This window comes from Crocodylus porosus, unplaced genomic scaffold (assembly GCF_001723895.1).
Source record: "Crocodylus porosus isolate Cpor-Errol unplaced genomic scaffold, CroPor_comp1, whole genome shotgun sequence".
Taxonomy (NCBI): Eukaryota; Metazoa; Chordata; order Crocodylia; family Crocodylidae; genus Crocodylus; species Crocodylus porosus.
Genome location: NW_017728927.1, coordinates 8885048 through 8911344, shown reverse-complemented (window position 1 = coordinate 8911344; position 26297 = coordinate 8885048). Strand labels below are relative to the sequence as shown.

The 26297-nt window shown below is 53.2% G+C and overlaps 2 protein-coding genes across 5 annotated transcripts in view; both read left to right on the top strand.

Moving 5' to 3' along the window:
• The window catches only part of EPN2 (epsin 2), a 57773-nt gene extending 51286 nt beyond the window's left edge, over window positions 1-6487 (top strand). For all 4 annotated transcript variants that reach the window (XM_019541906.1, XM_019541909.1, XM_019541908.1 and 1 more), the window contains one exon: window positions 2339-6487. In XM_019541906.1, coding sequence (XP_019397451.1) covers window positions 2339-2676 — 338 coding nt within the window. In that variant the 3' untranslated portion in view covers window positions 2677-6487. The remainder of the gene's footprint in view (window positions 1-2338) is intronic.
• Window positions 6488-19474: 12987 nt separating this feature from the next.
• LOC109314647 (melanin-concentrating hormone receptor 1-like) lies at window positions 19475-25908 on the top strand. Its single transcript, XM_019541904.1, has 2 exons — window positions 19475-19741; window positions 23982-25908. Exon 2 carries the CDS (start codon window positions 23993-23995, stop codon window positions 25013-25015), a length of 1023 nt encoding a protein of 340 aa, XP_019397449.1. The 5' UTR covers window positions 19475-19741; window positions 23982-23992; the 3' UTR covers window positions 25016-25908.
• Window positions 25909-26297: the final 389 nt, after the last annotated feature.

Below are 26297 nucleotides of genomic sequence, written 5' to 3'. Positions count from 1 at the left end.
TCTGTGGGGGAATCTACATGAGACGCTTTACTGCACAGTAAAGCAAATTACTGCATAGTAAGTGTCACTGTCTGCACGTGCAGACCTTTACTGCACAATAATTTGCTCTGTTGGGCAGTTAATTTGCTACCTGCAAATGCAAGTAGCAAACTAACTGCCTAGTAATTACTGCACAGTGAGGCATGTGTAGACGGCCAACCAAGAGCAGATTTGCTTCCAGTCAGCTGGGCAGCAGGGACACCCTGCCGGAGCCTGTACAGGGACAATGCCCCCTGTCTCGGCAGCAGGGAACTCCTGGCCCCAGCTCCGCTTCGTAGTCTGGAGCTCCTTGCATGGGGAGAGTTCCCCACCCAGCCTGGAGCTGGCTGGGACCTGCCTCAGACCAGGACAGTTCCTGGCCAACCTCATGCTGTGCAGCCAAGTCTGCATGTGCAGTCTGGACCTGGTTGGGTACTGTTCTGTTTTGAACAGTACCCAGCCAGCTCTGGGCTGCACGAGCAGACTTTCCTGCATAGCACGGAGCTGGCCTGGAACTATTCCAGTCTGGGGCAGGCCCCAGCCCTGCAGCTTTTTCCCAGCCTTATTCCCCAATTGAGGCATGGGCCTTGGCAAGAGCTGTGGGGGGATCCCTACCCACCTAGGGGCCTGCTACAGGGCAGGGGGCTGAGACCTGCCCCTCCCCCTGCAGCTTCTTCCAAACTCCCTGCCCTTGATCAGGGTGCTGGGACCAGGAGCTCCCTGCCTTTGGGGCAGGGGGACATTGTGCCTGCCCCAGTAGCAAGGAGCTCCTGGGGGCAGGGAGCAATCTCAGTCCTTGCCAGGAGATGGTCTAGAGCTCCTCCTGGCTGCTGCAGGGGGCCAGAGCAGGGTGGGAGCAAATCTGCTCCCAGATGCATCCATGTATAGATGCCTGCCCAAGGTGGGTTTACTCTGGAGCAAGCCCATCCAGCAATATTTGCATGTGTAGACATGCCCTGTATCTCTTCTTAGTTTAATATCATAAGACCTGATCCTTGAATAAACCGTCAGGCTCAGGAGGAGCCCATTGCAGGTTCCTTGCAGCTCCTGGGATGAAACCTTTGGTAGTCATACATGCATGCATTTTTCCCCTGAAAGCTGAACATAATTGCTAAAAATGATAATCAGTGCTAATAAAAACTGCGGAGGAGGAGGACCTGTACTGAATAGCGATGTACACAGAAGCTGAAAAAATTGTATGGTTTGATTGAGTCACCTAGGATGAAAAGTATGTGAGGACCGTCCAAACAAGCTAATCATGTGTTGAAGGATTTCAGCTCTGGATGTGAGAGGAGCAGCCGGGATGGTCTGCTGTGGCTCACATAAACTTGTGTGAAATGAAAAACAGCTGCAGGGCAACATTTTCCAAAACACCAACTGACTCTGCCGCAAGCAGAGGAAAAATGCTTTATTCAGAGTCTTCATATGAGTCACTGTAACAAATATTGACCAGTTTTTAGTCTATTCCAAGGTTGGTAATTGTTTTCTAATAGTGGAAAACAGCAAGAGCCTAAGAAGGTTTGGGAAAACTTAAGCGTGAACAGTAATTATGAGCCACCTGGCAGTTTTCAGCAACAGGAAGTCTGCATATCTGTCATTCGCAGTTACTACAAGAAGTTTACAAGGGGTCACTGGGCCATCTGAAGAAGTAAGAACATATACGGTGTAAGGAATGTGCACTGCTGGCAGCGCTTCAAAAACTTGAAGGCTGGGAAAGTTCTCGTTTGCTTTTTTCCCTGACTTGACTGTCATTCGGAAAGCAACGTGTTTACATTACGCATTCTTGTCGGATCCCCAAGCCAAACACTCGGGCAGCTTTTTGGAGCCGGGTGGTTGCAGTCCAGAAGTAAATACACCCATTTGCAGTAGGCCGGGTGCAGTAAAGGGATAGCGGATATCTGCAAGTTATTTTTAAGTGCCCTTTTAAAAAAAAAAAAAAAACAAAGTTCAGTTGAATGTCGTGTTCGGGCATGCTCCACGTTGTAGCTTGTGGGACCTGTTTGTACAGAATCTCTTGCAAAAAGCAGAAACTGCCCCTTAGCATCCTGTTGACATTTCATGTGTAGAGTGGGGCAGATAATACTGGGAACAGGTGCAGCTCTTCTGAAGTCAAGGGGCTTGTGCAACAGGAAAATGTAATGGCTTGATATACGTGAGTGGTACCATATAGGCACTCTTCCATAGGAGTGCTTTGGGCGTGGGGAGTACCAGGATGTTAAGGATACATGTTTCCTACCTGAAATGGATAGGGCATTCCCCAGTGCCTTGACTTCTGTGAAGCTGCAGTTTTTTTCCTCTCTTTTTCTCTCTCAAAAACTAGGAGCAGCTGCTGCACCACCTCCAGTCAACCCCTTCCAAGTGAATCAGCCTCAGCCCCTCACTCTGAATCAAATGAGAGCGAGCCCTGTGATGGGAACCAGCCCTTCTTTTAGTGCTGTGCCAGCAATAAGCATGGAGCCAATACCTCTGTCTTCCATGGCACCCGTGGCTGTGGGAATAGCGCCTCTCCCGGCGATGGGCACCGTGGCATCACTAACGAGAATGGGCCAGGGGATGAACATGAGCATTGCAGGATCAATGACCCAGCCTCTTCACAGTACAGGAATCCCTCCATCGGCATCCCAGCCCACAAATACAACTAACCCTTTCCTCCTATAAAGACCCAATCAAAGAAACTCTCTTTTCAAAATGTTTCCAGGTGAAGTCTTTGGAGCAAAATGAACAAAGCCTGTGTGGACTGAACGGTGTATAAGGGACTTGGAAGTAGATTTGCAGTTTACAGTTGTGATCTTTGAAGAGTTGTCTCTACTTACCAGTTAATCTAATGCTAGTCTTTGCTACAGATGGTACTTTACTTTGGCTTGTTGAGCATTACATGAAATGTTCAGACTTTTCACCAAAGTTAGGTTATGCCCATTTTGTTGCTTTGTTAATCATTTCAATACACTTTCTAGGGAGAACCTGCCATTTTAAACTCCATTTGCTATTTTGTAGATGTCAGATGATGTGCTGGATCCTAAAATTACTATGACATGCACCTGCCATTTCCTCTGCCTGTACGATAGACACGAGACTCTGAGTGCTAGTGAATGTCTTTGCACATAACTATACACAGTTCTAGACTGTTGGTTCACCCATAGTCCTTATTCCTAGGAGAGATTTGGAGGGCCCAGGAGGCTGGTTTTTCCCTGCATTAAACATTGCAACACAAAACCGCACTGCTTTCTTCGCGAAGGGTTGACAGAAAGGCGGCTTGTCTCCGGAGGAAAAGATCTGAAGCAAATTCTCGAGTTGTCACGTACACAGTGTGCTGTTGTATGCGGTGTTGAATTTGTACACTACTATCTAAGGACTCTTAAGGAACTTTCTGTGAGTGGCATGCTGCACTCGTGCTGAATGAGTGGTCTGCTCTGTGCTTGTCCAGTAGTGACTTCATTTGGAAGTTGTTGTGTGTATTTTGTTTTTATTTGACTTACAATGTGAGTTAAAAGAAATACAGTGGGACAACTTTGAATTCAGTTTCACCGGGGCAAGCTTTAAAACTAATTCAGGCTTAACCTTGCTATATGCAGTTACTCTGGTATACTTTTGCACATATTTTTGTTTTTTAGTACCGTTTCATATTTTGAGTTTGCAGAATGACCTAATTAGTCTTTTTTTTGGCTAATTTTTATAATGTGGTTCTTATTTAACTGTCTAGTTTTGATAGACTTATCAGGTCTGGCTGAAAAATTAAGATATTGGCAGATGTCACTGTTATGGTTTTAATGCCCTCTTATTTATGGTTTTAGCTTTTTTTTTTGTTGTTGTTTTGTTCTGTAAAAAGAATTTAAAAGGGAAGATTAACACTAAAATATTTTTCTTTCAGAATTAAGAATTCATAGCGGAAATTACAAATGACGTCTCGTGACTAATTACTTTTTTTAAAGAATTTGAGCATCATGTGATTTTAAGACTGCGTTTAAAAAAACACTAACATTGCTTTTTCCCTTGATTCACTTCTTACGTGATGATTACCGCAACAGGCAGACCTTTAGCCTTCAGGAAGATCATGAACGAGGCTATTGGTTTTCCTGGTAACACTTTGTGAAATGTTTGAAATTCTGACTTAGGAACATGACTTATTAATTTCATCACCCAGTTCGCTCTAACTAAAGGTGCACTCCATAATCATGACTGATTCCATTTACAGCTGTTCATTGTAAGCCGAACTATACCCTCTAACTCGGGCTCATCAGCACTGAACCATGCTCAGGTTTCGGGTAACGTGACTGGCGTGTGCAGCTGGCCTTCTCTAAGGTGGCAACCTGGCCGAAGCCCTGCTTTCACGTGCGGTGCCCGCAGACACGAAGGGCCCGTTTCAGGGGGTGTCCCAAAGCATGTCGCTGCTTTGGAGCATCTCTGCAAACCAACTGGTGCATCTCGGTGGCCTTTCCCAGATGATGAAACCGCCCAAACAGATCCATGCCAGGACTCCGCGTGGCGGCATCTGTACGCTGCGTCGATCGTGCCAGCCCCTAGCAGTGTGCCACACAGAAAAGCACGGGCTGCTCGGTGTGGAAGGGGCTGGATTGCGTGTCTTTGGCAGGGGCAGGGGAGGCCGAGCGACGATCCAATCTAGGGTACAATCACAGATCCTAGCTCTGTTGGTCGGGGTAGCTCTGTTACCGTCCAGAATGTAAAACGTGTGGACATTTCTCCGCAGCGTGTTCTCTCCTCCTTGTTACTACTGGATTTCCCAGTTTGATGCAGAATGTGAATGTGCTACTGCTTCATTCAGGAGGGAAAAATACTGTCCACACCCATTATGTCTTTAAAAAAAAAAATCATTCATGTTGCCTTTCAGTGTAGGGAAAATGAGTTTCTTCTGAAGCTGTTGATCAGTGTAGACCAGAAAGGCGTGATTCTTGCTAGGAGGAGAAACTCGGCAAGCTGTGATATTAAGCAGATGGGGGGGCAAAAAGTGCTTTTGGATTCATCAGCTAGGGCAAGAATCATGCCATGTTATTTCGAATTTAATTTACTTAGCAATAGAGTGAGGTCATTTGATATTTTCCCCAGATTTTAGTCCGTCACCTGCTTGTGTGAGCAAAGTTTAACTGGGGCATTATCAGTTCAGCTGATCGTTTTAATCACAACCTCCAAGAAACGTTAGGTATCTTCCTATTTTTTGGCTTTCCCTTTAGGAGGCAGGATAGAAATGGGAGAGAGTAAACATTAAAATCCTTCTTAAAACATCTGCGGCTCAGAGTAGCGAGCCATCGTCACGGATTGATAGGACATTAACTGTTGGTCTGGTAGGGAGCGTATGGACCCTAGTTTAATGAAACTGCTGAATGGCAAACTGTTGCTTTGACCAAGCCACTTTTTGTAAGAGCCGTACTACTTTTTACACATACCGCACAATAAACCACGACCAGGTTCTTGGTGTCTGAACAGCGATAGGCACACCTCGTGGTGTTTCATAGCACTAGGCCAAGGACTTTTAACCACCTTGATCCCCAACCTGAAGTGGGCGTTGAGGCATGGTGGGGGGAGGAAATCGGAACCAATAGCTGGTTTGGTAAATACCTACTTCTTGACTAGAGATAGACGTGTCTGCCCCTGTAAAGTGCCGCGCACACTCGTGGCACCAGGTAAACAGCAGTGAAAGGTTGGTCCCGTCCGCAGTTGATCAAAGCTTCAGTTACGTCCTGAATTTTGTAAATCCACCGAATAGTCCTAGTTTCATATGTTTCCAGAAAAAAGTTTCCCCCCTTTTTTGGATGGAGCATGTCTACTTATCCGACCTTTCTCCAAACCTCCTAACCCCCCCCCTCCCCCAAACTTAGAAAGTGCTTTTGTTTGAAAATGTTAATATCCCAAAATAGCCTTACTGGTCAAATTGACCAAAGATTAAAGTGTTAATTATTTTGTAAAAGCATCTTGGTATAATTTTAATCCCAAAAAATAAACTCAGTTATTTATTCATTTTATACTATGTAGAAACTAAAACGTGGTGAGGGGATAGGCAAGGGAATTCATGGTGGGTCGTGCTGTTTACAGTCTTTTTGAAGTCCCATAGCTAAGACAGCTATCGTTGTCCATCTTCCCTTTTGCTGTTACGGTTTCTAATGTGTACTGTATGTATTAATATTGCACAAATTGTGGAGAAATATACGGTTTATTTTTCACAGCAGAATCTCACAAAACCTTGCTTCCTTTACAAGTGTTACAATTTAAATATTTACCAAACTGTTTTCATAATTCTGGGAGCAGGCTGCTTTTTATGAATTTGTGCTGACTATTGACATTATTTACTGTATAAATAATTTATCATTTGTACTATTGTATCATAATGTTCTGTATCTCTGTGTCATTTTTTTCCCTAGCTATGTCACAAACATGATATTTAATAATGCCATCAGAACAGTGGAAAGACAAGGGGTTTGTAGGTGACTGGTCAGAATTAAAAATTGTATTGCTTATATTCCCGAGTTGTCGTCTTGTCTGAATTCAAAGTGTAGCATCTTCATATCTCATTTAAGTACAGTCATTTTCGGGGCCAATCCAGTGCTTGATAGAAACCAGGCGGTTGGATCAGGCGTTTAAAACGCTCAGTAAAAACCCAGGTTCCCAGCTAAATCTTAGCTTCTCCCACCGTGAGTTTGACTTGCCGTGGAGTTGTTGGGCTGAACAAAGAAACACTATGAAAAGTGATCCCATTTGTTTTTTTGTTTTAGAAATAATCAGTTAATTCAGATGTGGTCACATCCTGAGCAATGCAGTAAAAATGATGTACTTGCCAGGTCCACCTGCCTGAACGGTCTTTTCAGGAGTGTTTTCAGATGGGGAATTGAACCGTCACGTCAGAACAGGCTGGGATACTTGATCGTAAGAGGCCTGAACTAAGTGTGGGGAAACCCTGGCTTAGGGTCACCTGTTATCACAGATGTAGGGCCTGGGGGAACGTTTTGAGACGTGACACATGCACACGCGCTGTTTCCCCCTGTCCAAGGTTATTCTGGAGTTTTTCCCTTAAGGGGACTATGTGGATCTTTCTCAGAAGGGTCTGAAGGTGACCCTTCCCTGAAAACGGGCGCTGGCGGCGCTGGCTGCTCTGGAAGACTGGCCCAGGCATGCACGGCCCTGCGTTTTTGGAAACGGGCAGCGTGCTGGGTTGGTTGGACATCGGTCTGAAGGAAAATTCAGACTGGCAAACCCGAGTGGATACTAAGCCTAGAAATGTCCTCGTTAAGCATCAGTGCTTAGGGTGGTGTTATGAGCTCACACCCATTTCCCAAATATTCCCATGCCTGGACTGTATATGCAGCATGTGTGACTAAACAGGATGATACAATGTCTGGTTTCAAAGATGTTAGACTAGAATAAATATAGATAAAGGTGAGAACACGAGTCTGTGCAGCATCTTCAAGGTTGCACGGAGGGAACGGGCAAGCAGCCAAGGGAGATTTTTTGAAGATGGGAAGCTGCTGCTTGTCAGAGATTATCAAAAGCTCTGCAATTCACTTTGAGACCCCGGCCCCCATTTCTGCAATCTTGCTGCACTCGGCCTGTTTGCTGTGTCGGCATTGTCCTGCCGGTGACCTTAATTCAAGTGGCCTAGCAGATCTCTTAGCAATGAGCTTGCCTCCAGTCGGGTAGTGATTTCAGTTTCTAATTCTGGATGGTCTGAATTGAAGTGTACTTGGTTATCAGGTTATTTCAAGAGCTCCTTCTTGGGAAATACTCCACGCTTCCTGTAGTCGCTGTTTGCTGCTAATTGGACCGATCAGTAATCAAATACCTAATCTGCTAATGTCAAAAACTGCTGGGGCGGAGCTTGGCAAACGGCTTCTTGGAAAGATGCTGGGGTGGGAAGAGAAACATCGTTCCCCATTGCAGCATCTTGTGGGTTATTGGGCCATTGGAAGCCGCAGTGGCTTGTGCCCGTAGACATGAGCACTTAGCAAATCCATCGCTGTCGACACTTCCCTTTCCCTGGAGGATGTGGCTGCTTCTGGTCACCTCTTGGTGAATCATTTTGCTTCTCTCTCTGCGCCTGACGTGAACCAGTGAAGAAAACCATCTGCTCCCCAGGATGGTGGTCCAGATATCCTTTGGTTTTGGTGCTTCTTGTTCTCTTACAACTGAACATTTTGTCACATACCTTCTGCTTCTGTGCAGAGCGAGTCTTCTGTGCCTATTCATAATCCTACCTCTGGCCAATTTTCCCCTCCTGAGACTTTTTTTGTTGCTGTTTCCTTCTCTTGGTTTCTCATCACGTGCCGGGCCCTAGGAATGCAGCTCAGACTCTTTCCTGTCTTTGCATTTTGCTTAAGATGGCCTCGGAAATGTGGCAGTTGTAAAGAAGAAAGGAGCTTTATTGCTCTTTGTTGTGAGACAAAGGCTCTCCTAGGGGCCACCGGATTGAATGCAGAAGGCGCTGGACGGGCAGTTTCATCCGTGTCCGTCACCGGTCTTCTCTGCGTCCGTCTGCAAGTTGCTTTTGCTCCATGCTTTCTTTCCCTCATTTGTAAAACGGGATTAGATCTGCCCCCGCAAAGTGTTGTGATGGCAATGGGAGAATATGATGGAGCTCAAGGAGTCTTTAGTAAGCAAAGCGTTAAATCTTGTCGTTCCTTCTGAGCACTTCAATTCCCTTTTGTTGTTGTCCTTAATTTTAGATTCGGAGCCAGTGTGTCGCTGCCTCCGGTGTATTAATTGTATGTAGATATCTACTGAACTCGGGGAAATGGCTTTGGCCAGCACGGGCTAATGGAGTAAGAGCTTGCAAAGAAGAATTTTCCCAACTATTTTAGTCGATCTAATAAAAGAGTTTGGATTTACTCAAAGAACCTCGTCTGCCTAATTTCTTAGACCGACACGGCTACAACCACCACCCCTGAAACCCTTTGGGCAGGTGTGCCACAAGTTAGCGCTCCCCGATTTAACCTCCAATCCCCTTCCTCTGCCCAGCTTTCCTGCGCTGTGCTCCCCTGCCCAATCTGCTGCTCCACTTTGTTTCCTCCTCTTTGCTCCCTGCCTGATTTGCTGCTCTGCTCTCTGTTTCTTGCCCTGGTTGCCACAGGGCTGCCTGCATCCTTCCCAATCTTCTGTGTCCTGCATGTAGAGGTTGCCTGTGCTGCTTGTGTCACATGCTGTAGGTTGGCCCCCTGAGCTAATGCAATAGGAGACTTTTGCAGTGATTTGCAATCTGCATTTTAAAGCAGCAAATCAGCTCCATTTATATTTCTCCATTTCTGTTTATTGTTTATTGTTTATATTGATGTGTAGCTTCCTGCTCTAAACCTTTCAGATAATCTCTTTCCTTCACATCTTTGAATGCAGGGAAATCCCTTGATTTGATAAACATAGCGGGTTGATTTCAGCCCCAGAGATGCTAGATAACTTAACCACCCTGTGTCATAGGTGGTTCTTACCGTCCCGGCTCTGGAGGCCTGGCTCTCAATCGATTGCCAGCACTAATTGCTGGGACTTGGAATTTCAATGAATGTAAATACCCCGTCCCCATTCCCTTTGGTGTTTTAAAATTCCCTGCCAATTACCCATTAATTGCCAGCCTCCAGTGATCAATCAGGGGATTGGCAGTCACCCAACAGAATAGTTTGCAAAGGTCACAGTGGTACGTTGTAAACTGATAGGGAGATTGGAAATGTGCATACAGGACGGTTCGCGTCTGGGAAGAGGAGTGTAAAAGCCGTGCCGTTCTCCAGTTCCTTCGTGGCTTGTCTGGACAACTACAACTGCAGTGATGATCATTGTGTGACAGTAGCTTTTTTCCTCTAAAGTCACTGGCACGGGAATGTGGGAAGCAGCTCTGAGGTGAGCCTCCCACTGCAGAAGAGATGGCCCGAGACTGTACAGAAAGCCTCAGCCGGCAGGCTGTAATGAATGCAAGCCTGGGTCTTCCCCTTCACTGCTCTAGTAACGGGTTTGCGACGCCGCCTCTTTCGTGGCATAAGCTGCCGTCCCTTAAAGACTCTTAAAGATTACAGGATAATTATTTTTATCCAAATCAACTCTTCTCACTTAATGAAGGGACAATTTGTGATGTTGCTTTTGCCTTTCTGTCTCAAGCAACTAAGGATCTGCCCTGGCTTCAGGGGAGAGTGGTGCCCGCAGAGGATTTTGGTCCCATCTATGGAGGAGAATCATGAGTTGTCAGGATGTTATCTCCAATGTTGTGGAGACGCGGCATGGAGCCACTGTGATGTCTCCAGGCGCCTGCCTAGGATGGGGTGCTCAACCCTTGGCCCCCAGGCCAGATCCGACCTGTGAAGCCATGTCATTTGGCTTGCAGAGATCCCTGCAATTTGGCAGCAGGAGAGCGATGGCAGTGTGAATCGCTGTTCCTTCACTGCCACATTTCTGAACCTGTGGGTCAGAGAATGTGGCCCTGCATGCCAGATTATGCCAGGGCATGGTTGGATCCAATACGCCGGCCACATCAGGCCAGTGCACAGCTGGATTGGGTAGGTGGGCGCAGGATTGGGTTTGTAGACCCACCCCCCACTGCCCATCTGGCCCTCGGGGCCAGAAGACTGGGAGCCGTTGGCTTTCAGCCATCGCTGGTTCACATCATGGCCTTGATAACGGTGCTGCTCCACAGAACTTGACTCGGCTGGTAGCAATCGGTGCCCGGATAGTGAACCGAGCCGAGGAATCCAGTTGCACGTGGAAAGCTTGGCGGAGAAGGTGGAAAGCTAGCTGTGTTCATCACCAGGGAGCATCTTGGTCAGGTCAAGGCTTTTACCTAGCTGTGCATCCTGGTTACAGCTGGTTAATTAATGCTCGTAACCTGAACAGGGCTTGTAATCGGATGAGGGAGCAGCTGTGTTCAGACAGGATGCCGTAGCTGCAGTGGAGGGTGGCCCTGCCTCTACTTCATTCTGGGGTCTGCAGCTTCGGAGCTGTGTTGGCGCAACGGTAACTTTGCATTATTTTTAGCATAGACGGGAGCTGCAGAAGTTGAGGACTCTTGAAAAACTGAGCTTACTCCGGAGAGGGGTCTGAGGCCCTGCTAGGAGCAACGCCAGCGCTTCCTGGCCGTGGTCAGCAAGGACGGTCGCGGGTTGGTTAGGGCGCTCACTTGCAACGTGGGAGACTTCTGCTCTGCTGCAGACGAGGCCTTTAGTCTCTGGGTGCCTTTGTAATAGGAGGATACTGGATTTGTCCTGGCCAGTTCAAGCATTGAAACTGCAGGGTGTTCAAAGTATGGCAATGGTGCACCTGCCATCAGGTGGTGTGAAAAAAGCAGGTTTGACTTGGAGGGAGGAGCAATCGTGTGAGAAACTGGCTGGTCTAGCTTCACCCATTTCAGACCTTACCTGGTTTGTGGTCAGAAGGTGGCTCTACAAACTACAGATCTTCCCGAGCAGTGAGAAGGGAGAGAATTTGCTTACATGATGCAGTACGGCTGCAGGAAAAGCGTTGCTCTGTGCATACCAAATAGGATCAAAAGGACCCAGATCATGCATTACAGCAGGGGTTTTCAACCTTTTTAAACGAGCATACTCCTTCCGTCTTGGGGTTTCAGCTCGTTATATTTTTTCCCTTGTTTTTAGTGTTACTGTTACCAGGCGGGAGGGAAGGGGCGGGGGGGCACATTGAGGCCCCAGTGGTAAAGGAGGGAGTGGGGCTGGGGCAGGTGCTTGAGCTGCTCATCAGCGAGGCATGGGGGGAGAGGGGGAGCGGTTCCCGCCATTGCACGCGCCCCGGGGGGGCATGGGGGGCATGCGCTCCCAGATCTGTGCGCGGGGCTGGGCGGGCTGCTGCTGCTGGCGAGTCTTTCATGAGAGGTTTTAAGAGCAGGCATGGGTCTAAGGGGGATTGAATAGCATCCTCCAACTCCCTGCAGGGGGGCTGCAAAGGGGATGGAGCTGGGCTGGTCTCAGTGGGGGCAGATGACAGAAGGAGCAATGGGCTCAGGTTGCAGCAAGGGAAGTTTAGGAAAAACTTTCTCACTAGGAGGGTGGTGAAACACTGGAGCAGGCTGCCTAGAGAGGTGGTGGGATCTCCATCCTTGGAGGTTTTGAAGACCCGGCTAGACAAAGCCTTGGCTGGGATGATGTAGTTGGGGCTGGTCCTACTTGGAGCAGGGGTTGGACTGGATGCGACCTCCCGAGGTCTCTTCCCACCCTCCTCGTCTGTGCTTGTTAACTAGGTTGCCTTGAGATCCTTTAATGAGCGCTGTGGCGTCCCTCGCAAGTTTAGCACGGTGAGGGGCACAAACACGATTCACAAAATAAACCCGGAGATGTCGAGTAGGAATCCGCAGTGTCAAAAGCTGTGCAAGTGCAAACGAAGAGCTGGCATTTTCCAGGGGTGCCTCCAGTCAAGAACCGCTGCGGGGGTTGGATTGGATTAGTTGCTCCTGTGACTCTGTGAAGCTGAAGTTTCTGCGGGTCATTTTTTTGTCTGGCTTTTGCAGGCTAAATGCACTTAGTGGGACAACTGTCGTGTTCTTTAAAATGGATTTGGCTGGGAATAAACCAGAGGCGATCCCAGCTGGAAGCAAAGAGGCAAAAGGATTTTTAACCAGAAAAGCAAGTGAAGGAAAAGTTGATTGTTCTTTAAAGCCTCCCCTCACCCCCACAAAACCCCCCCACAAAACCTTATTTCATCAGATAATTTTGTGCTGAACCTTCCCCTGGGTTAATTTGCAGACTTAAATAGCTTGGCCTGGATAGGTGCTTAAAAATAGGAACCTAAAGCTAGGCGGTTTTGAAAATCTCCCCTCTAGAAACCTAAAGGACAAGAGACTATACAAACTTTTCTAACAAACCCACAAAAGCCCTTCCTGACCCCATGACACTTGAATTTCGTTTCAGACCCTGTCCTGGGGAGGCTCAGGTAGGAAAGCAATGGCAGACCAGGAATCAGGACTCATGGTAGAGGTGGTATCTTTTATTAGACCAACTGGATTTTTGCAAAAAAAATTCTTTCTTGCAAAAATCCAGGCGGTTTAATAAAAGATTTCACCTCTGCCACCAGTTCTGATTCCTTTTACCTCTAGACCACTACGGCTACACCCTGGAGACCTGACGTGCAGGACAGGGCACTGGCTCTCCCGGGATCCACCTTGCTGGCGCTTCGAAAGGTCTTCTCTCTAAAGAGGCGGCGAAGCAAGTCGCTTTGCTTTCAGCTCCCATTGACTGAAGGCAATCGCTGTCCCTCAGCACGTTTGCAAAGCAAGCCCCTTTTTTGGGTGATAAACAGCCGGTTCTGGTGTCAGTTAAGGGTTTTTGTTGGTCATGTGATTTTATGGGAGCAACGGTATAGGTGTAAGATCAGCTTTGGGGCAGGGCTGCCTTCCTCGGGGCTGGGAAAGAAGCAAACCCAGGTCGAGCTTATTCACTTCTGGTTGGCTTGGCTCTGAATGTTTAAGGCCCTGCAGCCTCTTGCCATGCAAGGGGTCCCGGTTTATTTTCTGGAGGCAGCTGCCTCCCCCTAGCGTCTGGACTCGGCCCACGAGAGAATCGCGGTGCTAAACCTCCAGGCCAGTCGGTTGGCGATGACCCAGAGTCAATCCAATGATCACACGTGCCGTGAGCGCGGGCTCACGAAGGAGGGGAGGCGTCTCGGGCATTCCCTCGCTTGCCCTTTGGAGATGTCCAAGCCGAAAGGCTCATTTCATTTCTCAGCTGCGTTCGAGTCACGGAAGATGAGAATTAGCAGGACAATCGGGAAGGCTCTGGAGGAGGCTTGGAGAAGATCTGGGGTGCCGGCGACATCCTCTGGAGGGTTGCAAATTGCTGGGTGACCCGAAAGCCCGGCTGATTTTCTTTGGGGTTGTTGCTTTTAAGATGTATCAGCCTATCAAAGGAGGGTGGGGGAATGCAGTGTGTGCCGGGGGTAGAGCTACCCCTTCCACTTGCTGCAAGCGGCATGGCATTTTTACCTCCCGTCCTGTCTCTGTCTTGCTGCTCCCGTCTCACCGACTGTTTCGCGGGCCCTCGCTATGAATGCTGCCTGGAGAGGGGCAGGAGACTGCTCTCCTTGACTGCATGAAGAAGGGAGTTGAGGGGGAGAGGAGTGCAACTTCCCCCCACTTTGCACCCGGGGGAAGTAGCTTGGTCTCGATTCAGTGCTGAATCCCACTAAGAGCTGCGATCTGGCAGGAGATCTGCGATCTGGCACCCTCAGCCTGGGGGAAATCATCAGTCTCGAGCCCCTGGAAGTCCTAACTTGCGCCTGTCATTGCTAATGGAGCTTTTCTATGACAGCAGCTAGGACAGACGAGGCAGGTGAGAACACGGCTGGCGCAGGAAGAGGAATGAGGCCACCGTGGAGAAGTGTCCCTGCTGCCCCTGTTATTAAAGTCCTATCAGGGAGGTTCATACTGTGGCACAAACCATCCATCCCGGGCTGGGGCTGGCACAGGGCAGAGCCCCCGGTGTGTACGGTCAGGCCAGTGGGCTGCGTCCCCAAGGGATGCTGGCACCTGCGAGGAGCTGGTGCTTAGCCCAAGCTGCCTCTGCTCCTCTCCCAGCCCAGAGGAAAGCACTTTGTGCCCCAGAGCTCATCTAGCATCTGCCAGACGAACAAATGTTATTGCTTGTGGCGAGGGGCCGGATGCCGGTCCTGTGGGCTGCGCTGAGAGCGGTGACCCCAGGCAGTCCCAGGACTGGCTGGAGCTGAGCAGAGGCTGCGGAGGGAGCAAGGAAGCCCTCATCTGGGGTGACCTAGCAGGAGGCAAGCACCGTTGCTGCCCAGGGGAGCCGGTTGCTTGCCAAAGAGCTGGGCCGGGAGGGCTGGCGGGGTTTGATCGTGGGAGCAGGCCTGGGAGGGTGGCCGGAGAGGGGCAGGGTGCAGGGGAAAGCAAGGAGCCATGCACATCACCAGCCCAGCGCCGGGCACACCTGCCGCATGGCACCGTGCTCCCCTTGCAGCCCAGGGCTCTGCCAGTCGCCCCCCAGCTCCTCCAGCATGGGGCTGGACTGGGGGCACGGCCCCGATCCCCGTCTCCTCCCGTGCCTGCTTATCGCCGTGGCAGCCCCCGGCGCTGGTTGCATGGAGAGCAGCACGCAGCCCCTCCGTATCCTCTTTGCCATAGCAACAGGGTTGCTAGGGATGAGCAGCCTTTAATAGGATGAAGAGCCCTCTTAGGGGGAGGCCATTGTTTAGGGGGTGGCTACGGGGAGAGGGGGCACCGGGGCACGCTAGCCGGCTCAGGGGAGCAGGGCTGGGGGTCACCCTGCAAGGGGCCCATATAGCGGTGGGTTTGCACGGCATACAGCCCAGCAGCATCCTCGGCTCCGCGCTGCCCGTGGAGGCGTCGTGGGTGGGGGGATGCTCTGCTCCGGCGGCTCTGGCCTGCAGCTGACTTGGCCGAGGGGGGTCTCTCTCCTGAACTGCCCCGCGGGTCTGGCCCGCATCCCCGGCTCCTCTCTAATCGTGCTGATAAGATGCTCCGTCACTTATTCGTCGACTGGGCCCGGCGCGCTGTGCTGCCGGTGCCGCGGTGGCCGCACGTTGCTGGGCTCTCAGCCAGCTCCGGCGCTGGTCTCCACGTGCTCCGAGTATCTACCTGCGCCCAGCTTGATTACCTCTGTGCCTCCGGGACTCAGTAGTCATGGCAATAGCGGAGGCGCTAGCGTGGCGGCGGGTCTCCAGGGCGCGCACACGAGTGCCGGGGGGGGCAGCCGCTGCATGGCTCGCACGCAGACTGCTGATGTCTGGCATCCGCCCGGCAGGTCGAGGGAGGGCCGGGGGGGATGAAATCCTCTGGTCCTGCAGGCTCCGTCGTGAAAGAAAGGCTTTCAATAGAAGGACGCTGAGTGCAGGCAGGCTTGGGTTTCTGGTGCCAGAGGCGTCCTGGGCTCCGTACGTGCCAGATGTGCATTGGTGACTGTCCCTGGGCTCTGCCACTGACCTGCTGTAGGACCTTGGGCAAGTCGCTTCTTGCTGGGCCTTCCCTGCACTGACTCTTTGCTTGGCCTGTCAGAGTTTGGGGCAGGGCTGATCTCACTATAGAAGTGTGCAGCACCTTGCACGCCCGGGCTCCTGTTTCCTTTGTGGCCGCACGGTGCTAGCATGTGCTAACTACTACTGCGTTTGGAGCACCTGCCTGGTTTCTATTGATGTGGCTCCCCTGCCATCCCAAGCTGCATTTCCCCCCATGCAGGGGAACGCCCTGTGCTCCGCTCGTGGCCTGGTTTCGGGTTTGTTTCATCGCGGGCGCATCGCCCGTCGTGGCGGCATCGCACATGGCTTTCCTGTGTGATGTGCCCCTGCATCAGTCAGCAACAGGGTGGGAGGCAGGTTTCTTCCCTAGCTCCTGGATCGCAATGGAGCGGAGACAGCGGCTGCCACGGGGGCTTGCAGGAGCGAAGGGCAAGGCGCCCGTCTCGTGTTCGTGTTCCCTGTGACCTGCACTCCCCATTTCCGGGGGCTCTCCCGAGTGCTTCAGGCACTTCTCCTGGGGCTCGTTTGGGGGTGAAGGGGGAGGGGGAGGTTAAACCCTGATGGCTTTGCTGGTTTTCACCTGCCCCTGGGCAGGGACAAACCCACCTGGGCCTCATTGGGAACGCTGCCTAGGTCAGCCCTGAAATGACCCCCTAAAACCTGCACCCACACCTCATGCCTTGGGCCAAGCTGCGCGGCTCTGTGCCCCCGTGAACAGCCTCTCGCTGGGGGCGCTCCGGGCTCCCGGCATCCAGGCTGGAGGGTGCGGGGGCAAAGATGCATCTGGGGCCCTTGCTGCCACGTGGCGCGGCTCTGAGCGAGCTGACACACGGCGGGGCTCAGCGAAGCCCCAGATGCCAAGCGAGCACGTGGGCGTTCGCTCTCGTGACCCCTGCCCTGCCTCAGCTGGGCCGCTTCGCTAGCTGCTTTCAAAAGGGGGCTGCCGCGTCCCTGTGCCGCGTCCTCGGGCCTCGACCGTGCAATTGAGAGCTGGGCGCCACGCCTGACTCGGGCAAGGCCAGCCTGGCCCTCGAGGCTCCAGTGGTGCCTCGAGGAGGCTCCCAGCCAAGCTAGGGGCCTGGGCCAGGTGCTATTCCCCTGGCACGTGGCGTCCGGCTCAGTGGCAGCCATGCAGGCTGGTTGCAGAGTGGGAAGCTGGAAAGTTTAAACTTACGGCTCCCTAGAGAAGGGCCAGAGGGTCATGCAGTGCTTGGGACACCCCAAACAGCCGGGCCTCTGCCCCGCAACACGCCGTGCGTAGCCCAGCCTGAGAATCCAGCTGTTGGCACCCTTGCTGCCGAACCTGCACTGGGGTAAATGTGATGTCTTTTATTAGACCAGTTAAGTAGTTGGAAAAAGTGTTCTTTGCAAGCTTTCAGGCACAAACCCCCTTCTTCAGGCCGAGGGAGAGTCTTCTTTAGACCCTCTGGCATCAGAGCAGGGGCTGGGGAACAGCTTTGCCCGGCGAGCCTGGCACGGCTCTGCTCGGGGAGCCCTACAGCCTCAGGGTTTGGAAAACAGCTGCTCAGAGGGCTCCCTTCCTCCCAGGGGTACGTTGCATCCCTCTTTTACCCTGATGCCGGTGAACCCCAGTCTGGGCAGCCGGGTACAGCGATGCCCGCATCCCGCTGCGTGCGCCGCAGGCTCTGGGCCCTGCCCAGTGGATTCAGAAATGCTCCCCAGGGCCGGTGTGTTGGGGTGGGGCCTCGCCTGCAGCGCGGCGTCTGAGCCGTCTGGCCACGTCCTGCGGCAGGGGGCACAGGGCAGGGAGCAGAAAGCAGAGCGGCGCGTCAGGCAGGGAGCAGAAAGCAGAGCCTAGGGAAGGGATCGTGGCAGGACTCGGAGAAAGCGCAGGGCTAATTCGTGGCACATGGGGTGCCCCCCCGAGCGGTCTACATTCGTGCTGTCCTCATTCACGTGGGCCCCTCCCTGGCAGGGGCTGCCTCTCCACCATCCCGCCACTGCGAAGTGCCTGCACGGGGGCACGGGCGCCGGGGGAAGGCGGTGCCCCTCGCTCCGGCTGCACCAACGCACCGCCTTCGGGAGCAGGGTGTCGCTCCCACCCGTGGCTCGACGCGCGGCTGCGGCAGGCGAGAGCGGTGACGACTGTGCACGGCGTGTCAGTCCCTCGCCGCTCTCTGAGGAGCGACTCGTGCTTCGAGGCGAAGCGCGTTACCGGGGGCGAGCCCGGCTGCCTCCAGCCTAGCAGGGAAGGCTGTAGTCTGGTGCTCGCGTCGCTCTAGCTGGTCTTGCTCGTTACGGGCCGCCCGTGCTCCTCGCGGCGCGGCCGAGCCCTGCGAGCGGCTCCGCTCAGCAGCCGGACGCACCGGGCAGGGGGGGAGCGGCACCAGGGGCTGCCAGGCCGGCTTTGCAGGTGCTGCTCGTTTCTTTCTTTTCTCAGCAGGTGAGGACTTCCAGTCTGCTGTTCGCGAGGGCGTCTCCCGCGCGGCGCCGGGCCTGCGAGCTGCTTGACCCTGTCTTGGTGTGTCTTATGCCTGTTGCTGAGCGTGACGTACGTCCCACATCACCCCTGTGAACCATGACATACATCGCATCGTCACCCATGAGAACGGCAACATGCATCCTGTGTCATCACCCGTGAGACCTGCGACATGCACCCTGTGTCAGTACCCTGGAGGACTGCAACATGCGTCCCATGCCACTACCCAGGAGAACGGCGGTGTGCATCCTGTGTCATCACCTGCGAGAACCGTGACCTGTATCCCATTTCACCACCCGTGAGAATGGTGACATACATCCTGTCACCACTTGCAAGAACCATGACACACATCCCATGTCATCACCCATGAGACCCGCGGCATGCATCCTGTGTCACTCATTACCCATGAGAACCAGGACACGCATCCCATGTCATCATCCCTGCAAACCACGACATGCATCCTGTGTCATCACCCATGAGACCCGGGACATACCGTACTTGCCACCCGCTGCACCACAGCCTGCGATTAGCGTTCAGCACGACATGGCCCGTGCAATTCCTGGCACTACACATGATGTATGACCTGCGCCCCACGCACACACCGATGCTGCTCCCCACCCTGCAGCCTGCTCCATACCAAATACTTCCTGACTATTGCGTGACAAGTCGTTTTGGTTATTCCTATTTTTTTTAAATGAAAGCATCGCTTTGTGCAGAGAGACCTGCATGCGAGAGACTGCGGTGCAATGAGTTTGTTGTGACTTTTGGTTTCCCAGGCAGTCCTTCTCCCTCTGAGCATTTTGTGAGCTCTGCCGTGCACAACTATCTTTGCTATGCTGCAGAATAGCACATTATAATCACCGGGGAAGATGTTTAGGGCCATTGGTAGGCCCAAAGCAGCTCACTGAGCTGCAGGAGAAAGGCCGAGCACCCGGTTGCAGCAGTGCGCAGAGCTCCTGTTCGCACCGCTGGGTTTTTGGAAAGTTGCTTTTCCTGCATTGGATGCTCCGGTAACTGAGCCACGGCAGCTGCTGCATGCCCCATGGAGCTGACCGAGCCCCAGAGCCGTGTCGCAGCAAGCTGGCGGGGGGCCTGAACGAGCCCCGCGACGGTAACGTGTCTCCCTTCCGCTCTCTGCTTCTTTCTCTTCCCGGTCCCTTCCCCAGACGCCGTGTGGGGTGCCGGGGCAGGCTCTCGGCTAGCGTGCTGCTCCTTCACTTTACTTCTGTTACAGCGGGGCCCAAGGGCGAGTTCATCGCTTCCCACGAAGTGCAGCAGCTGCCGCGCGGCAGCCCCAAGGATGGAGGGGCTAGGAGCGGGGGACAAGTCTCTCACGCAGACAGAAGCCGTGATCCCAGGTCTCCCACATCCCAGGTGGGTGAGGAAAAGTGTGGGGGTCTCTGGCCAGGCCTGGGAAGGGAGGGATAGCATAGAGGTCTGCCTCCGGGGGAGCGTTTCTGGCTGCAAGGGGCTGCCCAGCACCCCCTGCTAGGCATGTCTGCACTGCAGATGCTTGCCTGCGATGTGGGCTAGGCGTTTTGAAGCCGGCTTGAGCCCCGAGAGCGCAGGGTTTGGCTTGGCGTTAACTGCCCAAGCACTTGCCCGGTGTCGCGGGAAGGTTTTGCGGCTTGCGCGGAGGGCTGGGCTGCTGCAGCCGGGCTGGACCGGGTCCCTGAGGTGGCTCCTTTGAAGCTGTCTTGGGGAGCGCAAGAGGGGCTGGCAGAGAGCGCTGCGGTGCCCGTGCTCCCTGGTGCATCGAGCTCTCAGCCCTTCGAGCGCCGGGGAGCTCGAGCAGCTGCAGCCCAGGTAGCTTTTCCTGGCATCATGTCAGGTCTGGGGTAAGGGCTAGCACCTGGTTCCCCACCGCAAAGCCCCTCAGCCTTGTTACTCCCACCCTGAGCTTGCCACCGTGTTTTAGAGCCACCTCTAGAGCTGCCCGGAGGATGCTCTGAACGATGCCCTAGGAGTACTGGTCACTGAGTCTGTGTAGCCCAATAAGTGCAGCTTTTCCCTCCGTGGCCTGAGTCAGGGCTCATTAAAGTCATCAAGGGATTTGCTGATAACTTCAGGGGGCTTTGGACTAATGGTTTAGCACCCACGTAGCTGAAGAGGTGAAATCTTGGCCTGCTTCCGGCTGACGTCAGTCCTGCGCGGACCGCTGAGGTCTCACAACAGCACTGAGGTTCGGCTGGGAGGGGAAGGGGCTTTGGTGGGAAACAGTCTATCCAGGGCTCATCCCGGCCCCCCGGGAGTCATTAAAGCAGTGGATCAGCGATTTGAAGGCGGATGGTACGTGCAATGCTGCCAGGGCAAGACCGAGCGTGTTTGGTGGGGGGCGCGTAGCTGGGGATTGCTCCTCCGACGCAGCGCGCAGGGCGTCCCGCTTCACGCTGCTTTCCTGGGCCACCGGTGATAGCACTGGTGCAAACGATTCTGCTCGTACGTAACCGGGCCCTGAAATTATTCTGCTCTGCAACAGCGACATCATTACCTTAGCAGGGCAAAAAACTGTATTGCAAGCAGCGGGCGGCCACCCCGAGCATGCCCTGCCGCAGGTACGGAACGCGAGGTTTGCCGAGCGGGCCGACGATGAAAACACCCATCGCACAGGCTCCGTGCGTGCATGTTTCCCGCAGCAATGCTGCCAGGCCCGAGCTCCACCGAGGTCGGGCGGGGAGGGGCCGAGAAAATTGATAGGATTTGCTTTCATCTTTGAGGAGTCCCTGCCTGCATTCACAGTCCCTCGTGATCGCCGCAGCCAGGGGCGAGTCCCTGCAGAGCCCCTGACCCAGAGATACGGGGGGGCTGCCCACCCGCTGGCTTGGGGCCGGCGTACAGACGGAGAATCCCGCTGGCTTCACAGCTCTCTTAAAACGGGGCTGCGTGTGCCGGGTGAGCCATGCTGTTCCCCTCCCTGAGCTGGGGATGAATGATGCAAATCAGCAGCCGGGGGCAGCCGGATCTACCAACAAACGCAGGCCAGAGGAGTTAGAGACCGTCGGCTCTGCTCTCCCAGCCCTGTCTGGGAGCGACGAACCGACTGTGGGTCCGCGAGGGAGACGGCGAGCCGCGCCCCGCAGCCTTGCATCGACTGCTTCAGCAAATTAAGCCTCTTCCTCCCCTGCAGGAGGGCTCTCCAGGGCCAAGGGGGTACCGCGCGCACGATGTAAAGGCAATGCAGCTAGTCTTTAAAACTGAAGCGTTGTCCCCACTGCCTAGCAAAGGGATCCTCGAGTCTGAAGTGCTGAGAGCAGGTCGTGAATGGGGACAGCGCTCGGGTCTGGCACACGAGGCCCGGACCGACCGCCTCTCTCTGTCTGGATGAGAGAGCAGGATGCGCGAGCTCTTTTGTGCCTCCTACTTGCAGGGTGATCTTAGGCAGGTCGTTCAGGTCACAACGTTCAAAACCAGCCCCAAATCTGGGGTCCTTCGGTTTTTGGGTGCTCAGTGGCAGCGTCCAGCGCCTGATTGAACAAAGTGTCCCTTCATTCCCCCAGGGCCTCGCGTTCCCCGCGTCGGGGCGGACGGGCAGGCCGCGAGGCTACCCACGTGCGGGACGCGGAGCAGGCGTTCGCCGTGCTGTCTCTAGCGTGCCGCGCATAAAGGGTTAACGTTCTCCGTCTTTTAACCGCACTTTAATAAAAAGGTATGAACACACGCATTAGCTCTGCCAGGCAGCTAATGGTCAAAACGCAGCTCGAAAGCACAAGTGCTGCTGCTAATGATCTGCCAGTTGATTTCCCGTCATTGTTCCAGGCTCAGTCCTTGTTTCAGCTTGGGCACAACCACTAAGTTAATGGCACGCTTCCGGATGGCGGCCGACAGTGTTGGGAAGCGGGGGTCAGGGTTTGCTTTGGAAAGCCCCGGGGGGCATGGAAACCCGCTGGGAAAAATCCCCGCGTTGCGGGACACACGAGCTGCCCTCCCACTTGCCGGGCTTCCTGCGAGGCTTGCAGCGTCGGGGTTGTCCCCTGGAGCCCAAACCGCTGCTGCATCCGCACGGACGTCGATGGGTTTAGACCTGGCCTTTTATGCGGCGGCTCGCAGGGCATGGTGGGCCTCTCCGTTACCTGACTGCAGGGGGAGAGTCTGTGAATCGCCGGTGCCCAAAGTTTGCCTCTCCCACGTCGCAGTTGCAACCCTCTGCCGGCACAAAAGGACGTGATGTGCCCGCGGCCCGTCGCGCGTCAGTCGAGCCGTGGCCGCGAGGGTCTGCCCAGCGCCAACACCTTGATTCGTGTCCCTCTGAACGCTCGTTTCAAGCACGCCGTGTAAATTAGCAGCCAGAAAAGCCCTAACTCCTTAGCTCAGGCTGTCCTGCTTCTTAAAACCCCCTCGCCCGTAGTTCGGCAGCGACTCTGAGTTTCTTCATTTCTTTTGCTGGGCTTCCCTTTCTCATGCGTTGCACGGCACTCGTTTGCCCAATTAAGGAGGCCATGTGAAAGGAAGAATGTTTTACTTAAGGAAACCGTCATTTCCTTTTTCTTCTGTGTTTTTTTTAAAAAAAAAAAAAAGGAATATTTGACAATCGTATCCTGCTCCTGAAAAGGAGAAACAGATACGTTTCTTTTGTGCTGGTCTTGAATCGGTTTGAAGGCAATGGTGCATCCCAGCTGGCTGCTTAAATGCGAACGCTGTAAAAAGTATTAGCCGGATCATCGCGCTGTTGCTGCAGATGATCATCAGAGAGAGCTAACAGAGCCCAGGCTCAGGGCCCAGCTCTCCTCCCATCAAAGTCAGGGTCGCTCTTTCTGACAGCAGCCAGAGCAGCCCTTTGGACACCCGTGGGGACACGCGCCAGAAGTAGTGCAAATAGTCCTCCTGTTTGTACAAAGCGTGATACAAGCGGCGTCTGCCAGAACAAGCCTATTTTATTTTTATTAATCTGAACTTTCGGCTTTCCGCAGCAGTTCACCTTTCAAGGCTGACTTTCCACTGGAGCGTCCAATTAGCCCCTTACTCAGGGTCTTGCAAGCGTGCAGGAGGCTGGCTGTGCATCAGCTCAGCCCCAGCTCGTACGCTGCGGGGGGACGGGTGGAAACCCAACGGCTGAGGCTGCCGACTACCGGCTGAGAAGAAAGATTAAGGGCTGGCTCTGTGCGGGGATGGCCTGGCAGATGACACCCTTGGGAGAGCAGCTATCCTCAGCCTCCGAGAAATTTTCCTAGGCAGCATTAGGGTGTCATCGCTCGTGTGCACGCATGGTTTTGCCGGCCAGGCGGCTCTCCCTGTTCGTACCACAGCAGTAGTCAGAGGATCATCACAACTTCTTCCCTTATTCCATGCAGGAGCAACTGAGAGCGCTGCCTGATTGCTCTTGCAGGTCTTAAACGTAGGGTAGAAAGTAACAGACGTGAAGAATACCTCGCGCATCTGCTTCCGGGCCGGGGCCTGGAGACAGCGCTGCAAAAATGAGTAGCGGGTTAATTAAAGGTTTTCCAGCATGACTGTGGGTTTGATTTCTCAGGTGGAAGTCGAGCTTTGTTCTTGATTAATTAAGGGTGGGCGAGAAGCAGTGCTGCAGAGGAACGGCTCGAGCTCCTTCCTCCTCTGCCTCAAGAGGCTCGTGTCCGGGTGACTCGGCTTACCATCACGTCGTTCTTTGCTTCCGCAGGCACCGGCGAGATGGAAGAGCGCAGCAGTGTCGTCCTTCCCATCGTTTTTGGCATCGTTTGCCTCGTGGGCACTGTAGGGAACTGCATCGTGATCTACACCATCACCAGAAAGCCCAAGAGGAACCGTAACACAGCAGATGTCTTCATTGTGAGCCTCTCCATCACTGATCTCCTCTTCCTGCTGGGAATGCCCTTCCTCATCCACCAGCTCCTTGGGAACGGCGTCTGGCTTTTCGGGGCTACCATGTGCACCATCATCACAGCCTTAGATGCCAATAGCCAGTTTGCTAGTACTTACATCCTCACGGCCATGTCCATCGACCGCTACCTGGCCACGGTGCGCCCCATCCGCTCTGCCTACATGCGTACGCCCTGCACGGCTGCGGTGGTGATCTTCCTGCTGTATCTCCTGTCCCTGCTGACCAGCGTGCCAGTGTTCATGTACAGCCAGCCCATTGCCCTGCCAGGCAGCAGAGCAGGGTGCGGCATCATCTTGCCCAACCTCTCGGTGGATATCTACTGGTACACGCTGTATCAGTTCTTCCTGGCGTTTATCATTCCTCTCTTGGTCATCTGTATCGTGTACCTGAAGATACAGAAGCACATTTCACGTGTGGTGTTACCACTGCCCCAGAGGAACTTCAGGGCCAGGACTAAGAAAATCATGCGGATCGCGGTGACCATCTGCTCTGCGTTTTTTGTCTGCTGGGCACCCTATTATATACTGCAGCTGGTTCATCTCGAAGTCACCCAGCCCACCACTGCCTTTCTCTATGCCTACAACGTCGCCATCAGCCTCGGTTATGCAAGCAGCTGCATCAACCCGTTCATCTACATTGTGCTGAGTGACACTTTCCAAAGAAAACTGGTCAAGGCCATTTGCCCCGGGCGCCCGGCCAGGAGAGGCAAGAGACGCCCCGCCGGGAAAGTCAGTCCCTCCGTGAAACTAAATTCGGGGCCACATCAGGAGACCTCGCTGAGCTTGACGTACTCTCGCAATACAGGCAGCTATCTCACTGTCTCAGTTCCTTAAAGCAACCGGGCTTAAGCTCAGCAAAACAGCGATCAAGCTGCAGAGAGCACACTGCAAGGTTGTAGGCCTTTTTTGGGGGGAGAAGTATGGCGGTGACTGGCTCACGCGGGACACAGCTAGGGGTACGAGGGTGAATTTAAGAACTGCTTAGGCTGAAGAGTTCCTACCAGCGAGGAGCTTTGAGATGGTGGGAGATTTTAATAAGGAACGTGGTGGAAGCCCCATCCATCGCCTGAACTTCTGCCACTAGCACTTGATTCGACTGAGCGTGCATGGGTTTGTTGCCAGGAAGGCTGCTGCCCGGGAAGAGATCTAAATGTCGATAGGGCCCTTATTTGCCTCTGATTTCCATCATTCTGGTGGTATTTTTTTGTGAACGGAAACCTAATCATTCAGTTTAAGGAGAATGTGTTCTTCTGATGCTGCTCCCTTCGTTGGTGACGACATAGGTGTTATAAATGTCACGGTTTTGGATGGGCTCAAGCATTCGGATTAAGGTCAGCAATCTGGCTGGCTGGAAGAGATTTCCCTATAATAAAATGGAAGCTTGGGGTTATTGCCACGGTTGAGCCACACAGGAAGCCTTGTGGCAGGAGTGGCTAGGAAAAGGTTTGTGGGAAAAGGGAAAGCTATCCAATAAATGAAGCCAGGGGGCTTGTTACAGGTCCCAGGGGCGTGCAGAGCAGGAAAGCATGTCAGAGGGCTTCTAAACTAGGGCTGTATATAATATGAATCCTTTCAATGGCAGTAAGTTTGCAGTAGCTGCAAACCTGAGAGCAGCGAGGTTTCTCAGAAGCTACCACTACCGTCGTTATTGAGGATTTGGTTTCTAGGACTTGATCTGTCACCCTCCTCCCTGCTGGGTGTCACAGCGTGGTCCTCTCCTCGCCGCATTATCAGGACGTAGGTTCGCTCCCATTTTGCAAGGGAATATGGCTGTACGGAGATTTTTTTTTGATAGACAACTGCCTAAGAAGGCAGGGGACTCTTGCGTTAGGTCTGCCGTGGGCATACACAGCTGAACTTGCTTTCCGTTCATGTGGAGGCAAGAGCAAGCCCTTCCCTGGAAAAAGGATGTGCTGATTACGTACCTCAACAGTGACCCTTCGTGGCAGATGAAGGCGTGACAGCGACAGCCTGCTGGCAAATCCTCCAAGAACGGCACTGGTGTTTGCTGCTTACCTAGCACGAGAAGCACCCGCGGTGTGGTGTAATAGGTGAACCGTGCTAGACAGCGCTGGGAGATGACTGAAATACGGACATGCACAACGAGCAACCCAGA

Bases quoted from the DNA above. Each gene is read 5' to 3' on its own strand.
- LOC109314647 (XM_019541904.1), top strand. From the start codon at position 23,993: ATGGAAGAGCGCAGCAGTGTCGTCCTTCCCATCGTTTTTGGCATCGTT.